General features: G+C 43.3%; 1 protein-coding gene across 1 annotated transcript in view; it reads right to left on the bottom strand.

Annotated features, from left to right (window-relative positions):
* LOC125281906 (myomegalin-like) overlaps positions 1 to 19045 on the bottom strand; it is a 134200-nt gene that overhangs the window by 27943 nt on the left and 87212 nt on the right. The window contains 7 exon segments of the mRNA XM_057310775.1: positions 258 to 756; positions 1367 to 1416; positions 1418 to 1472; positions 2353 to 2545; positions 3395 to 3830; positions 7229 to 7461; positions 12839 to 12927. Coding sequence (XP_057166758.1) covers positions 258 to 756; positions 1367 to 1416; positions 1418 to 1472; positions 2353 to 2545; positions 3395 to 3830; positions 7229 to 7461; positions 12839 to 12927 — 1555 coding nt within the window.

Genomic DNA, 19045 nt, shown 5'->3' with positions numbered 1-19045 from the left:
GGCAGTCTGGCTCCAGTCTTACTACGACACCACATATCCGGTCGCTTTACTAATAGATTCCTGAGAGGAGATCTCAGAGACCTGGTGTCTCCCAGCAGGGCCTACTGACCTGTCTTCAGATCTAGGCCTAGCATTTAAGCGGGTGTTCTTCTGATTGCCCTGATAGGTTCTCTCTTCTACCTGCCTGGGCTAGCCCACCTCCAACACAAACTTAGACATCATCAATCAAATAAGGGTCCAAAGAGTGCCCCTCTTACCCAGGCCATGAGGCTGATCTCAGCTCCTCTGCCAGCTTCCCTTCCACTCCAGTTTTCGGGAGCTGGGCCACTCTCTGGATCAGACTCTCCAGATCCTTTTTAGCCTGAAGCCCCGGGGGGTAGAAAGCCCCAGTGCCATCAGAGAGCCACCCCTCATCCTCATCAGTGACACTGTGAGGTGAGGATCCCTCGAGGGTGCCAACGGCCTTCAGCTTTCGAGGTCTCTCCAGACTAGATGAATAATCGCTTGTAACTGAGAGGGACCGGACCTGGCTCTTGAGGTTTTGAATGATCTTGTTGGCATTCTGCAGCTGGGCCTTCAGGTCTCTGATGTCCTTATGTAGGACAGAGATGTCTTCCGACTTTCCATATGCCTGGAACTCCTCCTGCTTCCCTCGAGGGCTCTCCAAGGGCTTCTTCCCTGGGGAGCTGGCCGCTGGGGAGCCCAGGTGCCCCTCCATCAGGATGGTTTCCCTGAGGCTGTTATGCTCCTCACACTCTGAGAAAAGACAAAGACATCCTCCTGAATAAAGCTATGCATGCTGCTGTAGCTGGAGCAGCTTTGGTGCTGGGGATAAGAAGTCCTAGAGAAAAAGTTGAAGCGGGACTTTATTCAGCCCTGCACGTTACTAGCATTCAAACCTGGTATTTCTTATCCACTCAACAGCCCTGCAGATGAGGCACAGTCACCTTCTACTGCACGGAGTGTTTTTTCTTTTCTCGATTTCAGTTTGGTGGGTGTCCCTACAGTCAAAGTCCTTTAATGATGGAAAAACAGGTCTTTTTAGCTGAGGGTTTGCATATCTCCGAAAGCTCATCTGGTTTCTTCATGAAAAAGTCAGCCTTAGACGATCATCTGTTGGATAAAACTTTTCTTCTCTTAATTAACAGAGTATGTTGAAAACTAGAGACATTCCAACTCACACTCAGCCTCACATTGGATAAGACTTCTCTGCCAAACTTCCTGTGCCTTGCTAGTCCTGGGGTCCCCTTCAGTCTACAGCACCCCCTCAGCCCTACTCCTCATCAGGTGTGGGACTGGTTAACAGCTCCTAGATGTGAAGGGCGACTCCAGGGAGGCCAGGTGAGCCCTTCCCTTGTGTTCCTACCGGGACTGGTGCTCTCCTCCCGCTCAGCCTCATTCTCACTTCGGCCACAGGTCCTGGAGGTCCACCTGCACCTGCTTGCTGTCCTGCTTCACCAAGGATTCACCTGCGTGGGAAGAGACAGAGGGTATCACGGAGGCTCTGAATGTCCCACGTACCCCCTCAACCTCAATGGCATGTGCCCTAGCCCTCAGGGGACAGGGAGGTCAGAGCCAGAGTGGGATGGATGGTTCTTTGGACTCAAGTGGGAGAAAAGACCACCCACTCCAGGCAGGACTTCCTTGCACCAGGATGAGCCTGTTTGCCACTGATGATCTCACCTCCAACAACTGAGACTTTGTAGGGACCAGACATCTTTAAGTTGGGTATTATACAAATCATCATCCCTAGAAGCCCCAGTGAAACCAGCAACTGCTTTATCCACAGAGGCTCAGTAAATACGTGAATGGAGCTGAACTAATTTAGAGTCCTAAAACATCGAGATCCATACTGTTCTATAAGATAGCTATCAGCCACATGTGACTACTTCATATTAAATTAATTAAAATTAAATAAAACTCCCAAGTTGAACTAGCCACATTTCATGTGCCCCATAAGCATTTCCATCACCCCAGAAAGCTCTACTAGAAAGCATGGATTCTAAACCAACGGTGATGACATATTTTTGAAGAATATGGTTTGGTGCCAAGAGGAGGAGAGGAACTATCAGTATATGTTGAGAGATGTAAAGCATTTTGCTGACTATACCAGAAATCAGCAAACCTAAATGTTGGCCCATTTCCTCCCTATATGCTCACTGCAAACTTGCTTTGTTCTTTATTCTTCTCTGCCAGGTGCAAAAACTGAAGTTAAATATGCATTTCCACAGTTCTAGGACCTGGTCAGGATTAAATTTGTTTTGAGGCTGGGAAAGAAAAGGGAAGTCTGCAAAGCATGTAGTTTCTCAGGGAGAAGACAGACACCTTGGTGATGGTGAACCTAAGACTTACTAAGCATGACTCTGTATTTCTCCAGCTGGTTGGCCTGGGCAAAGACTGTGGCTTCTGATATCAGCAGCTTCTCCTGGAGATCCTGATAGTGTTGTTTGCATTGGGCCAACTGGGAGCGCAGGTGGTTGGTGGATCCAGGAAGGCTAAATTCTGACTGAGGCCCAGGGTCTCGGGCCTGGGGCCGGTTATCCAGCTGTGAAAAGAGCCAGCACAGGGACCAGCCAGTCACGGCTCCTTCCCTTTCTGAACCTGTGGACTTTACTCATGGGTTTGTTACAGCATTCCTCATGGCCTTTGGTAGTGGCTTGCTTTCCAGCTCCGAGCTCCTGCAGAGCTAGGATCGTGTTTTATTCATCTCTGTATCTACAGCACATACTACAGCGCCAGTAGAGTCCAGTGAGGAGCTCTCAGTATATGTTGGTGCAGTGGTTGAAAAGAGGAGTGTAGACACCTCTCCTCATCTCTCCCTGTGCTCCTGCCCCACCCTTGTCCCCCCCCCCCCAAATCCTCTATATTCCCTATTTACTCAATACTCAGCAAAGCCCCTCCCATTATGAGGATCCTGACAGCCCCTCCTGTGGCTCAGGAACAGACACCTGGGATGAGCTGTGATGAAAATGGCAGGGATAAGGAGAGATGTCATTACACACCACTTGTCTGGGCTGCCTTAACCCCCAGGCATCCCTATACCACATCCTATTGAAATGATCTGTTTTGTGCCATCTTTCCCCACCGTACTGCGTACTTACAGGGCAGAGACCAGGTCTTACTGCCTGCTGCCCAATGCCTACTGTGTCATCTGGAAAATTAAGTGCTGAAGAAATATTTATGAAAAAGTAATCACCCAATTAATATTTATGAGATAAGGTTGTAAAAGCTTTTATAAAGGCTGAATGTGTATACAATATTATTACCACCGCTTGGGGGCAAAGGTGCCCTTCCTCAGACCCTCATGACCCATGGGGCAGAACTGTTTAAGGTAAACACTGTTACCACCAGCCCTTCTCCACAGGTCTTTCATTCCATCTAATCCCGCACTTACTTGGTGGCCATCCACTATGAGTGCAGCCCCAAGGTCAAGGCCCTGGGGTCTGGGGCAGGGCCTTATGGTCACGGGCTCCTCTTCTTGGCGTTGGGGCTTCTCAGGAGAACAGACCAGCGCTGTATTCATTCTGTCAATCTCCCGGGCCAGGCGCGCAAGGAGCTCTGGACTAAGTTTACTATTTCCGTCCTTGCTGCTTAGCACCAGCTGTTCTTTGAGGAGGTTGATGATGTTGTGGGCATTCTTCAGTTTTCCCTGGAGCTTTCTGAACTCAGCCTGAAGGCTATTCTCACTCAGACCCCCTCTGGCTACCACAGTTTCCACTGTCACCTCGCCCTTCTCCTTGTCTTCCTTGATCTCCCATCCATCAGACATTTCTTCTCCCATCTGCTCTTTCAGCTCTGCATTCTCAAGGCAAAGGCTCAGCATGGTGTTCCTGCAGGAAACACACACACAATGAGGGGCTGGCTCCGCTCTTGGCCTCGCTTCCTGTAGTCCCCATCTTGGTCCAGCAGAGACTCAGAGATACCCCCAAAGCACGAAGCCACCTCAGAGACCAACAAGGACTCCCTTATTTGATAGACAAGGAAACCAAAACTCAAGAAGAGGAGAGACTTGCCCACACTTCCATAGCCACCTGGTGACAACACAGTCCCTAAAAATCTTGGACTCAACACACCGGTCTAGTTGTCTTTACCCTGGTCATTCAGCCTCATGTTTTTTTTTTTTTTAGATTTTATTTATTTTAGATAGAAAGAGCACAAGTGGGAGCAGAGGGAGAGGGAGAAGCAGGCTCCCGCTGAGCAGGGAGCCCAACGCGGGGCTCAGTCCTAGGACCCTGGGATCATGACCTGAGCTGACGATCGATGCTCAACTGACTGAGCCACCCAGGCATCCCCTCAGCCTCATGTTCTAATTTTCAGTGGCTTCTGGAATAAACAAGGGTACTTACAGTGTTAAGGAAGACAAAACAATAAGAAAGACCTTGCCTAGACAAATTTATTATGGATTCTACAATTCTATTAGTTATCATCAGTCAGTTTTCAACCACTGGATGAGAAAGTGGGACCTAGGAACAAAAGAATTAAATAATACCAATCTAGAACTACAATCAATTGCACTTCTGTAATTCTTTGCTTTATGTCTGGCTCTTGTGATGGATCATCTTCTGTCCTGTTCACCTGTATCCCCAGAGCCTTCACAAATCCTGCCACATAGAACATTCACATTTGCAGAAGAAATAAAATGGATAAACAACTAATTTTCACCAAGACATTCTAGATTCCATCCTTACTTCCCACCATACCCTTCACCAAGTTTGGATGGAAATGATTAAAAAAAACAACCATGGCTTTAACAAGGCAATTCATTTAAGTAGGCAGTTTGCTTAACCTCTTTGAGCCTCAGTCTCCTTTTACATAACATGAGGATAACTCGTACCTAGTAGAGTTACTGGATGCTTAAATGAACTAGCATATATGGTCTGGTAAGCTCAGGGTCTTCAACAGAGCAGTCCTTTTATTCTGCTGTACTAGCTTCAGACCTGAAAAGTACTACCATCAGAATCCTATGAGGTGCTTAAAAAAAAAAAAACAACAACTTTAGAGCTAAGGCTTACGGATCTACATTTTACTCAGGTTCTCTGGGTGATCCTTAGCACGCTACTTTGAGAACCGCTGACTAGAAGAGGCAAAGAAAATAAGTGATTCACACCTGGAAGGATGCACAGTTAGATTAGAATCCTGAAGTCTTGGAACCAAGAGCAGGGCTTATCTAGTGTGAATCAAGGAAGAAAATACTTTAGGACACAGGAATCAGATAGACTATCCAGGAGAGAGTTTCCTCAATGGAGAGGAAGGGCGACATTTTGCCAAAACTGAGGTGTCAGATGGAGAGAAGGCAACACATGTGTAGTATGGAAAAGAATATTTGATATTATGTTCTAGCTTCATGTTTTGGGGAAAAACTCCGCTGTTTTCACGACACAAACCGATGAAAGCAAAGCTCAACAAAGTGTCCTCAAAAGATAGGCTATTCGTTTGATAGATTCTGTCTTCCACAGTATCTGTGATTCTTAAGGTTGTGTGGAGAGCTCAGAGTTTCAGCTTAGTAACTCCGGAGAAAAAAGAAAATAGTCCATGGAGGTATCTGCATTTGGTTTGATTGTATATTCAGCTGTATGATCAAAAGAGATGTACTGTTCTTACCCATGAGCTTAATCAAGTTTACACATAAAAAAAGTTAAGCAAAACTTTGCTTGTGGCACCTGGCTGGTTCAGTCAGTAGAGCACACAACTCTTGATCTCGAGGTTATGACTTCAAGCCCCATGTTGGGCATAGAGCTTATTTTAAAAACAAAAACAAAAACCTTACGCTTTCGCTTAAGTAGAATTTCACTTCAGTAGAAAGAAATATCATGGGGGTGACTCAGTCAGTTAAACGTCCAACTCTTGATTTCAGCTCAGGTCATGATCTCAGGGTTGTGAGACTGAGCCCCACATCAAGCTCCACACCAGGCATGGAGCCTGCTTAAGACTCTGTCTCCTTCTCCCTCCACCCCTCCCCCACTTGAGCTCTCTTTCTGAAGAACAAGAAGGAGGAGGAGGAGGAGGAGGAGGAGGAGGAGGAGGAGGAGGAGGAGAAGAAGAAGAAATATCATGGTAATTCAGAGTGAAAGAACCAGCATGAAGGATGATCACAAGAATACTTCCAAGATTGTTTGACAAAGTATATAGCATAGAAGAAAAGGCTTAGATATTAAAAATTGGGAGGCAGGGGTCTAGCCATGGACTAATATGCAACTTTGAGCAAGTTGCTAGAACTTTTTAGACCAGAGTTTTCTTGACTTTGAAATAAGGATTAGGCTAGACGCCAAGGTCCTCTTCAGCGCTAAGATTATTCTATGACGTGGGGATGTTTAAGTGGCACATAATAGGAAGGGAAACAATAGGGCATGGATTTAAATTTGTACTTTTGCACTGCTGTGTTCTAAACAACAGGCCACAATGATTATGACCCTCAGGGATGAATGAAGGAGTGAATGGATTAGCCCTACATTATCAGCATGCTCCCCAAGCATCTTTTGAAAAAATGGCTTTAAAAACAGAGTAGCCAGGGGCACCCAAGTGGCTCAGTTGGTTAAGTGCCTGCCTTCGGCTCAGGTCATGAACCTAGGGTCCTGGGACTGAGCCCCACATCGGGCTCCCTGCTCAGCAGGGAGTCTGCTTCTCCCTCTCCTCCCCACCTCTGTTCACCCTATCTCTGTCTCTCTCTTTCTCAAATAAATAAATAAAATATTTTAAAAAAACAGAGTGGCCAATCTAACCAATGAATCAGCTATATACCACTTTTGTAAAGTTAACAAAACAGCAGAGATTATTAACATTGCTATTCCATGATTTAGGGATTCATGCTGCTAAGAGAGAGCTGAGTGGAAACAAAGGGGCCCCTGTAAAAATCCTCCTCCCTCATGGAGTATTTGGGTTCCACACACAGCAGTGAAGCATCATGGGTAGTAGGAGATTTCTCCTATGTTCCAGTCAATGCAAAAGAGCAACACCTGTCATACAACTGGGAGATTTTCACTCATGAATACATGGCTAATAATGGGCACTATTGTACTGAATTAAGACCAGATTTAAATAATTTGAATGATCACCATTATCCAATATTATTGAGTTTTCTCTAAAGAATTTGAACCATTAACACATGGAGCTTGGGATGTGGACCAAGAAGCCCTACAGCAGCACAAATGCCTTGGCTGCAGCAAGGTGAACTCCTTGGCTATGGTGGCCTCTCGGTGGACAGGCCTTCCTTCTCTGGGTGGTATCCTACCTGATGTGGGCCACAGAGGAGAATCCTGCTTCCTCAATTTGAGCCTTTAGCTCCTTCATTTCCCCCTCAGCTCTCCTCTTCTCCTCTAAGTGCTGGTGGATCTCAGCCCTCAGGTGGAGCATTTCCTCCTGAAGACCTCTGTTATTGTCCCCTCCTGTTGAGGAAGGGGGGGGAAGACATACATTCTGGGTCTCCACAGCTGCCAGGCTCTTCTCCAAGGCCACCTTGATGATCTGAAAGAAAATCATAATTTAAAGAAGTTAGGTCAGGAGAGAGGATCCAAGAGGAACATCAGATTGCAAAGGCAGCCTTTCATAGGAACAAAAAAGGCAGCCCTAAAATGAGCTCGCCCTAAGGACTTCCTCAGCCATAAGGGTTCTGGAGACTGGTCTGGGTGGGGAGGACACAAGAGGGCAGGGGGGACTGCTGCCATGGGCAGGAAGAGCAGCATCCAGATGTTGGTGAGAAAAAAACACAAGCACATCATATATCAAAACCCAGTGCAAACACATGAGGTTTACACAGGACTGGAGAGTGTGGATGCTGTGATTCTTCTCTTCCTGGGAGACAGAGTCCCCTGAGAGGCTTCTTACAAGATGGGAAACTTCCTTGACTCCACAACATCCGAGTCCTTGACTACAAAGACCTCGGCTTGAGACACCAGCTCTCAAAGCCTAAGGCCATGTCTGCCCCTCAGGCCCTAAAAAGGAAGACGAAGACAGAAGGCACTCAGCTACAAGTAAAACAGCAGCTTAATTTCACTGGCAGCAGGAGAATCACGCCCTATAACTACAGAGAAGGTAAAGTGAGGCCACCTGCCCACGTGTTGGTTATCACCCTTGTGCTGACGCTGCCAGGCAAATTCTCTCTACAAATCTAAGCACCTGAGAAGAAAACAAGGTGGAAATAACTTCCCAACACCTTTCTATGTTTTGGGGATAATCCTGAAGTGACTCTTCAGTGCGTCAACTCAAGGAGATCATGTAGCTTTTCCTCAAAGAATTTTTTTAAGACTGTCTTATTGTTCATCTTGGGCTCCTCTCCAGTTTCCCCCACACTTTTAAAAGTATAGAAACTAAAACCTGAGTATGAGAACGCACTCACTGTATGACTAAGTATTTTGGTGCAAGCATTTCTTGTCCATCCATCCAATATGAATTTTAATACATCCCAAAGCCATGTGGCTTCTTTCTCCGCTCTGTGACTGCACTTTGGGGTTCTACTTAGCTTCGGGTCTATTTTGATCTCCCAGTTTTCCACCTCTCTCCCACATATATTTCTAGCTCTTGCTGTTCCTTCTATCTGTATTAATAGTGTGACTTGTACTTGTTGCTGGCAAATGCATTCTGGCTATCCAGAATCATTTCTCAATGATCCAAGTCCTCAAAATATTTTATGTGGCTCTCCATAAATCAAGTAGTACCCACTCAGTTGGGGATGATTTGTAGAATTAATTATATGCTTTGTATCTTCATTCAGGTCACAAATATATTGAACAGAACAGGGCCCAGAGCAGCTTAAACGGATCTATGATTGACAGAGCTGCTTGGCCTGGCACAAAGCCATACACTTTTGCTTGTAACTGAGTGTAGTAAGACGTAGGCTGTATGGGTGGAGTTGGTTCATGGCATGTATGTGCCATGGCATTTAATAGCACAGCAGTTGAGGTTGCAAAGAAAGAGAATGAAGAAAGATGCATAGACACAGTTGCTCATTTCCCAGGCATTCCTAGGGCTCTGAGCCTGACATTTGTCTCCCTGGCTCTGCTGCTGGGCTCAGTTACACTGTCCTATCTCCATATGTGCCACCAAGCACTTGGGACAAAACAAAGAACGGGAGACTGGATAAAACCACTTTTGAAAATTTAGGACCTCAACCTCTCATTAAAACTATGTGATGTCACCTTTCTGTATAAACCCTTTCCAACTAACTTAACTGAAATAAACATTGCCAGGGCGCCTGGGTGGCTCAGTCGGGTAAGTGTCTGCCTTCAGCTCAGGTCGTGCATGATCTCAGGGTCCTGGGATTGAGCCCCACATTGGGCTCCCTTCTCAGCGGGGAGTCTGCTTCCCCTTCTGCCCCTGCTTGTGCTCTCTCTCTCTCAAATAAATAAATAAAACCTTTAAAAAATAAATAAATAAACATTGCCATCAGCTTTGAATATGGGCACTTTATATCTCTCTAAAACCTAAGTGTTCCTTCTCTTTAAAAATAACATCTCATCTCGGGGTGCCTGGGTGGCTCATTTGGTCAAGCGTCTGCCATTGGCTCAGGTCATCATCCTGGGGTCCTGGGATTGAGCCCTGCATCAGTATCCCTGCTCAGCAGGGGAGTTTGCTTGTCCCTCTCCCCCTACCCTTACCCCCTGCTCGTGCTCTCTCTCTCTCAAATAAATAAATAAAATCTAAAAAAAAAAAACCCTCACTTTAATGATACCTATCTTTTTTTTTTTTTTAAGGTAGGCTCTACACCCAGTGAGGAGCCTAACGCAGGGCCTGAACTCATGACCCCGAGATCAAGACCTGAGTGGAGATCAATAGCTGGCTGCCCAGCTGACTGAGCCACCCAGGTGCCCCAGCTGTACCTATCTATTTTTAAACTTCCTTCTGCATCTATGTGATATTCTATTGATTTAAATATACCTAGTTTCTTTAAAAAGAAAAAAAATAAGAACCACAGAATGTCAATACCAGAAAGGGCCTGAACGTACACCTGGTCTAATTTCCCACTTTAAAATTAGAATATAGAGCTATGATTTGTTTCCAAGCTAATTTGGGTTCTGTGTCAAAGGGAGCTTACTTTGGCTATCTTTAAAATTAAAATGTAAATGCATGAAAAATGATTCAGAATCTAGCTTTTAATCAGTTTTTCTTTCTCATCCATGGAAAGTCGATATTTCTACATTTTCCCCAAATAAAACCCCAGGGCTTTCAGTATGTGGTGGTAGGATGAATCCTTTAGGTCTATTGTTAATCATATCTCTTACAGGTTCCTCCCCACCGGCCATTTCCTAATTCATCTGTTCTAGTGCTTCCATGGCATAATTAAACCTTTTTTGTGTGTACTGGGTTTCCTTTGACCCTACACGTCTGATCTCTTATTTGAATTGAGTTGTTTTCTTTTTACCCTATGACATAGGTAAATGTAAATCAGTTCTCACACCCATGAAGGGCATTAATGATTTTTTCTCAAGTTCTTCACACTAAGTCTACTGACTTTTTTCTCCTTCATTGCATTTGAATCTTGATTCTTGATTAACTTTTTTCCACTGCAAAAGTTCAAAAGAAGAAAGGCAATGCTTGATTCGTTACACAGGCATTTCCTAGTTATTACAGACCTTACATTTGCTTGAGAATGGGATTTTGTGGGAGATACTTAGGGAAAATTACCAACATAGCCAGACCTGAGACTTCCTCATGTAAATGAGTCTAAAAATAAGGAGGGCACGTATTGCATGGGGCACTGGGTGTTATACGCAAGTAATGAATCATGGAACTTTACATGTATGGTGACTAACATAACATAATAAAAAATTATTATTAAAAAAAAATAGGGATGAAGCAACTTGCTTTGGCCAAAAGATAGCTCTTGCTGTGGAAGGAACACCAAGTGGGATGTGTTTGTGAGGGGAAGTCTGGGTAAGCCCGAGGTAGGAAGGTAGCTTGGTGTTGAGTAAAGTTTACCTTCCAAGGACACAGCAAGGAGGAACTCAGAGCCTGATTGTAAGGGACTATTTCCCCAGAAACCAGCACACACAGTTTTGAGAATCTGGACACAAAACAGTTACAGCAAAACAAGCTTTATTTATCTGGCAGCAGGAGAGTCACGCCCTCAAACTCCAGAAAGGTTGAAGTGAATTTACAATGATATCATACACCAAGGTTCCTCCTACCCAAAACTAGAGATTGATTTTCAAGGAAAGGTGATGGAAAGAAAATGATGCTTCCCCAAGATATTCTTCATCTGGCAGGTACCTAAATTTGTTTATCATGAGTCAAGCCCTCATAGAAAGGTGGACTAATAATTTATTAAGTATCTCGGCCAAGTAATAGGGCAGACATTGCAAGGGAAATACACATGCCCCAATGTAAAGGTTTATTCCAGGGTTGAACTGACCTTCTCAAAATGTGGTCTGGTCATTTGCTCCATGCTACGCTATAGGAAGATGCTTCACATCTGTGTCTCTTGTTCACTTTTTCTGAAGCTAATCCTGTCCACAGCAGCAATAACCACCAGTGACCACTGACATCCCAATCTAACTCTTGGAGTGGACATTTGCTTATCTTGCAGATCCCTCTCTTCTCCCCAAAGCTCCTCAGTAACATTAAGGAGTGCGAGGCAGAGGGATCTGTCCAGAGGGGTAGTAGTTTACATAATTAAAGTCACAAGCATTGGTTAGGAGGACTTAGAAGAAGCTGTTCAAGCAAAAAGAGAAGTAGAACTCATGTAAGAATTTAAGGAGAAGTAAGGGTCAGGTGTGGCTAGAGCAACAAAAGGGGGATCTTGGTAGAAGGTAAAGAAATGGTGTTGAGGACGTGAGGTATCCCAGACAACTAACTACTCATGTCCTCAAGAGCCAAAGACTGTGCCAAGTCCTATGAGATTTAAGGAATGTTCATGTAGGTTCTTTTTGTTGGTCTCCTCTTTTTCTTCTACAGGAGGTATAGAGGCAGACCCAGAAAGCCTCATTTTCCCAGCAGTTTTCTTAATAGCTCCAAGGAAGCTATTACTGGAAAACCCCAGCTACTTCTGCAGAAGAATGGATACCAATGATCCACTTTCTCCTTCATAACTCAGAGATTCACAGGCATGATTCATCCAGGAGACATGATTGCTAAGTGTCACTGAGCAAGGTGGAGACACATAGGAGTGCCAGTGAGTGCAAGGGGATCAATGTCGGTGACTTAATCTCTGAGGTCCAGGATATTCAACTCTTGAGCTTGTGAACATGCTGCTTACACCTTCACTGATGGCTGGTGGGAATAGTGTTTCAGCCTTGGGTACCAAGTTCTGAGGTTTGATGGGGGCTTGCTCTTGAAGTGTCACCCGCTGGTCACTGATGTGTCCCAACCTGGGTGGTCTGTCAGGTTGCCCAACGGAATTCTCTTTTGTGTAACGAGATTTCACCAAGACAGATCCCTGCTTTGGAAGCATTCCAGTCCTCTTGGAGGCTCTCAGAGAGCACTCTCCTGAAGCAGGTCTTAGGCCTGCCACCTCCCCAAGCAGCCCTCCGATGACTCCCTGGCTTCTGTGGTGTGTTTCAAATACAAAAGCCCAAGAGGGGAACTGTCCATGGTCTTGTTGTAAGTGAAAATTCTTCTGAAGCTATAGCTATAGATGGTACATAGGGGCAAAGGTGGGAAGGAGGAACAAGAGATAGAAGGAGTAAAAAGAAAAAAAAAGGTGGATTGGAGAGAAAAGTGGAGTAAGGATAGGGGTTGGCTGGTAAGGTGGCTGGGAAGCTCAGGGAGGGCGGAAAGAAGACTGGGAAGTGGTTTTTATAAAAAGATAGCTTCTTACTCTAGGCTCACAAGGGCTACAGGAGACCACCAGACCCCAAAGGGCTATGAGCCTTCCACCCTGGGAACCCAGAACCTGACTTGGACTTACTTGCTGGTGGCTATTGTGTGCAGCCTCCTCCTCAATGCTGTCCGTGAACTCGGTGCTAGCATCTTCGGTATCGTCCCCTGCAGCAGCACCTGGAAGTGAGTCCAGAAGAGAAAGTGATTCCCTTTACAGGTGGCTTCCAGACAGCAGCTAAAATTACACTTTTTGCCATCTGCCTCTGATTTCTTCCTTTCCCCATATGCATGGCCCCCTAGCCAGTAGGGCTGAAGGTGGAACCAGTGTGCCAGATCTGTAGAAAAGCCTTATATCACTAATACTTTCTTACTAATATTGAAGCTTAAGCCTTAGAACATTCACTGGCTTTGACTGCACAGACCTGCACTAAGGAGCTGGCTGTTAGAGTGGTTACCCCTCTCACCTACTTCCAGAAAGCCTGAACTATTTCTTGTCCTGCCAATCTGGCTGTCACGACCTTCTCTTTTGAAACATGGGCCCAACATGACTAACCTTTTCCCCACCATCAAGTACTGAGAGGGTCCCTGGTTTCCTGGGGATTAAGGGAGACCTCCTTTTCTCATACTTTTCCATCTCCGGGATCATGGGGTGACATTACCTCTCTAGGGGCTCTGTGTCCTACGGAAGCTCAGGACTAGTTAAGACTCAAGGCACAGAATGGTTTGGGTGTTTCCTAATTCCTTCCTTTAACCTCCCCATCTCTCTCAAACTCTTGTTCAATGCCAACATCTTTTGCCTGAAGGGTGTCTTATATTTCTTTGTCCAAATGAGTTTTAATACATTCTTTCATTCCTTAAAGATGGACACAGTCACCCGAGGGCACACATATCTATGTCTTGCACTCAGGGAGGACAAATAACTGCAGTTTGTGGTCTGGGCAAAGGTGTGAGACAGTGTTGACCAATAGAACTTTCTGCAACTCTATGCATGTGCTGCCCAATACAGTAGACACATGTGGCTACTGAGCACTTGAATGCGCTAGGATGATTGAGGAACTGAATTATTTAATTTAATTTAATTTAATTTAATTTAAATTCAAATTCAAATTTAACGAGCCACACATGGCTCATGGCTACCATATTGGACAGAACAAAGCTGCGGCATTTCTTCCTCTCCACATCTGTTACAATAAAAGACTGTCCATCGGATTTTAGGTTAAGACCTGTGGCCCACATTACTGATTTCTTCTGAAAATGGAGGAATTTATGATGGTTAATTCATTTTAACACCAAAGAAAATCCACCATGATACTCTACAGAACAGGTCTTATAGAACGTGCCCAAGTTAATGAAGCTTGAGCTCTAGTTCTGACCCTGGCCTCAGCAACCAACTTTTAAAACTCCTCTTCTGACCACTGAGTAACCTGTGCCCGAAAAAATTAGGTGGTTTGTCCAAGGTTATACAGCTAGTCCTGACAAGAGCTGTGCCAAGGAGTCAAGTCTCTTGACCTTCAGACAGAGGCAACTCACTGTTCCTTCTGGTGACAAATCAGATCTTTATCTTTGTCTCTTCCTCCAAGACCAAAGACCTGCTCCTGAGCTGAGACATCCGTGGATGAATAATGAGCATCCACTACCCTCTCTGTAGGTAAGGTGAACAGGAGCAGCTCACACCTTCATTCCATCTCTTGTCATCTGCCAGTTCATGCCAGAGTATTTGCAATGACCCAGGCCAATCTTATTAAAGTACTAAAAGGTAGTAAGCATGTTGCCCTAACAACTTAATCTTATGACTCATTCCACAAATGTTGTATTAACTTTGCACCACGTTCCTGTGCCCTCTTCAATAAGGTCCTACCTACAAGGAGGTACCTCCACCACTCAGCATTCTTAGGAATTCCCTGGCAAACAGTGTACAATAGGGGTTTCCCACACTTTTTCAAACAAGCCCCAGAACCATCTCATTCACAATACTGGCTGCAGAGAGATGGATGAACATACTCCCTAAGCTTTGGTAACTCACTGAAATCCAGGATGCCAATTCACTTGTGGACCTCCATATCTTATTATGTTTATTTTGGAAAATCTTTCCCTGCACAACAGTAGAGATCAGAATCTTTCATTTTTTTCTGGCAAAGAAAATGACTGTCCCACTCAATGACAGATTAAGAAAACATAGTTTTCACATTGTTTCTCCCCTGAGATCTGGGCTAGAGCAAGATCCTGTGGTTGAAGAAAGCTCAGCTGGATGAGTTGAACTCATCTCCATTATCATTCTCAGTGGCTTGTGTGGCCAGGCTGCCCCACATCCCAAGAGGATTCCTGTGCTAGGTTCCAGGAGTAAGGTAATGGATGACTGGAAAAAGTGACTGTCATTGGTCTTGAAGGCTTTCATATCATACGTTCTGCCCTCCACTTACCTTTGTAGCTTTCTGATGCCACATCTGCATTTTTAGATAATGTTCTCTCTTTAATTCACTCAGGGACACAATACCATGGTTTTGACTTCATCAGGAGTTAAATGGAGACCAAGTTAAGAATGCCCATTTCATCCCAACATTCTAGTATGTAGGAGTTTTGCTTTCCTTATCTATTTTTAGCTAGCTTAGTCTGCTGTAGCTCCTTCAGGGGAGTTCAACAGCTGCTCAGTCTTTCACCAATGTGAATTAGAATGCTGAAGGCTGTGGGGGGAGGCGGCTAGAATCAAGTTGAAAAAATCTTATAGAAAACATTGGAATGAATAAGTTATCCCACATGAAGCCCTGTAAGTTGACACTAGACACCCTTCTGTTACCATTTTTTTAAAATCAATGACAATAAAATAATTTCTCTTTTGTGAGGGAATACCCTTTTCTAAGCTTTTACAAGGCAACAAAATGCTATCTTCCAAACTAACTTGTAATGTTCCAAATTTATAATTTAAAGGTACTATCCTAAAAAAAAAAAGTTAGAAAAAAAGGTACTATGCTTTATATTGGTGGGTCTTCTGGTTATTATTTCAGATTCTCTGGAAACTAAGAGCCTGTCACTTCAAATTTCACTTTCTCGTCTCCAGGTTTTATCTCCAGATTAAGTTTTACAAGTCAGACTAGAAGTTTTTTTTTTTAAGATTTGAGAAAATGAGTGGGGGGGGGGGTGGACTTAGTCCCAGGACCCTGAGATCATGACTTGAGCCAAAGTCAGACACTTAACCGACTGAGCCACCCAGGCACACCTAGACTAGAAATTTTATTTAAATTTTTTTTTACTTGAGGTTTTGATGGTGGTTCCCAAATTGTGGTTCTTGCAAATTTCTAGGCTTGGAGCCATATATATAATGGAGGTGGTATCCCAAATCCCTTTTAGATTTAGAAAATTATTTTCCACCAGCTATCTGACTTGATAAAGTACACAGAAATAAAAGCCTCTAAAACACTACAAATCCTTCTGTGAAAATTTAACTGTTATGCACATGTTTTCTTTTAATCATTGATATAAAAATTGATAGTTTGTGGAGATTTTTAGTTGAGGAAGGCAGAATTATTAAGAACATGGACCCTGGAGCCTGATTGTCTAGGTTTGGTTTCTGCTTCTGCCATTAGTTATATGACTTTAGGCAAGCCACCACCTTTCTGTAACTCAGTTTCCTTACTTACTAATTAGGGTTAACAGTGATATCCACGCCATACAGTTGTTCACTAGTGAACTTCAAAGGCTTCACTGCATTTGAAGTGCTTAGAACAGTGCTTGGCACACAATGTATACTCAATAATATTATTGTTGTTGGTAAGCAGACATGGTCTATGAGCTAAAAAAAAAGGTGTCCACAGATCCTAAGTGTAATCGGCAGAGAGGAATTTAATACCTAACATTATAACCGGATGATCTCGATTGCATCTATCTGCACTGCCTCACTTCTGAATATCTGTTTCCCCCAATAGGAGGCTTGAAATAATACTTTTTGGTCTCTCTGCTTCATAGGACTGTTGAAAAAACAGAGTTGTCAGTAAAGTAGGATGAATTCTTTTGAACAGGTGTTTTACAAACAGAATTCATCATTATTACATTATGACTGCCTTAAAACTCCATCATGTATGAATAAGCCTTAGAGGAAAAGTCATATAGTGTTATGCTAATTCTTCAATAATGAGCCCAAACTGGGTTATGACAAGACCCTTTTCCCTGAATTCTACTCTAGTCATTATTGTTTCCCCTTTTAGCTATTTATATTCAACCAACAGAAAAGGAGTGATATTTTCCATATAGTTACTCAGAACATAGCAGGAGTCCTGTTTGACTAATTTGAAAGGGGATTCAAAGAACGAAAACTGTACAGCATGGGTAAGCATGTGGTGCCAAGCTCCCGGCTGGTCTTCCCCTCAGGGCCAGGCTCTCAAACCAGATCCTCTGGGCCATCTCCCACTCTCTCTTAGGGACCTGCCATGTGCTCATTATTACAAGAACACTCACACGTTCATGTCACGAACCAACTAAACTATCCCTGATTTAAATAGTATGATGCTGTATGACAGATTCAAACAAAAAAGGTCTCCTGTCAAACTCTGCATCCATTCCCTTCTGGACCATAAAAGAACTTTAAGATTTCATATAGTCCTCCATAAGCTTCTGCTGAGAAATAAAATTCTTCCACTAGACAGATTCTGCTCCGGGAACAGAGGTAGCTAAGGAAAGAAAACCGCAGTCTGCAGTCAAGCCCCTTTACGGTGTATCTTTGTCTTTATATTGCAACATCTCTAAGGCAGCTTTCCAGCCTGTACTTTATTCAGAAAGCAATTTTCCAGGGACTTAAAATTCTGTAATGTCAAGGAGTTCTTCCTGCTCATGGCCTCTTTTTTTCCCTCAAAGAACACAAGCAGCAGGCCTTTCCAGGAACATTTTATGGGAGTAGCACCACTGACCGTAACAGGTGTCTCCTCAAATCTCCGTCCTGCTTGCTACTGCTCTCCCACAGCAAGGAGAACAAGAAAGAGTTTTTAAGCCTAAGGAGTTCATTTCACATTTCTGGGGGAAGTGCAATGCTTTCTTTAGTCTCACTTCTTTGAGGGAAGAATAATGCAGTTTCTTCCTCTTCCCTCCTCTAGTTAAATAAATTACAAAAGCATTCACTCATTCTGGAGCCTTCACTTCCACTTGGATTTTTAGTACAATGATCAATAACACTGGTTCTCCTATAAGGAAACAAACAAAAAAGACATGAGCTTTCTCTACTTCTCATCAATCTTTTCAAGAATGAAACCAAATGGTTACTGTTTGGCCTTTGATACTTTTATTGGATCAGTAACAATTTTCTGTGTCTCAACTAAAGTAGCTGAAATTCTAACACTTATGTATTAAAAAGAACACTCTCCATTTTAGCACAAATGTTAACACAGTTTAACACAGCACAGTGCCAGGAAGAAATGAATTTCCAGAGGAAAATATACAGCTTATTTTGGTGGGAATATAGTCCTATAAATAATCTAATGCCAAGTTATTGGATCACTTGTCATTTCCTTCTTCATTTAAATTGGTAGGAAATCACTTTACTTTTTCTCGACGGCCCTAGGACCAAAATTTTAAGTGATAGAAGTAAAACTGCTTTTATTGTCAAACTGAATACTTCATGGAAACAGAAATTCATGAATTATAGAACATACTTGTACACACACATGCCTCTAACGTTTACAGATTGAGAGGTTGGTATTTTAGAGCAATGATTTTGGTAATTGCAAAAGGAAGCAATACTCATGTTATATACGAAAGGCAAAGCTACATGCATATGCTAGACAACTATTATGAGTTTTTAAAGGGAACAAGGAAGCCGACTTAGTTCATCTACTTAACACCCCTATTCTTCATATTATTCTCTATCGAACATCTTCTTGCTGAACTTCCTTCTTTATCCTTCCAGGCTTAGCAAAAGGAAAACAGTATGATAAGTAAAAAAATTTTATTTCTGGAATTTGACATTAAACAACATAAAGGGAAAGTAATGCAAAAAGAATTAGTACATCACTTCGTAAGTTTAATCATTCTTTTTTGAAATCTGGTAAAATTGGTATTGTCAGCTTTACATGTTATGTTTCCCTTCCACTTCTCATCCTCTACTGGAAGCAAATTACAACACAGATTTTTTATTTGGGAAACTCGTCCTGGCTCATGTGATTATATAGAAAGAAGTTGACGACTTACCTTTTGTCAATACTCAGACTACTTAAAAGCAACATGCCTGTCTTCTAATTATAAAAAAGTTGTTTAACAAAGTTATTACTCTAAATGTCTAGTGAGAAGGTGCCTTAAATCCATATTCCAAAAT

This window comes from Ursus arctos, unplaced genomic scaffold (genome assembly GCF_023065955.2).
Source record: "Ursus arctos isolate Adak ecotype North America unplaced genomic scaffold, UrsArc2.0 scaffold_12, whole genome shotgun sequence".
Lineage (NCBI taxonomy): Eukaryota > Metazoa > Chordata > Mammalia > Carnivora > Ursidae > Ursus > Ursus arctos.
This window is presented reverse-complemented; position numbering and strand designations above follow the sequence as displayed.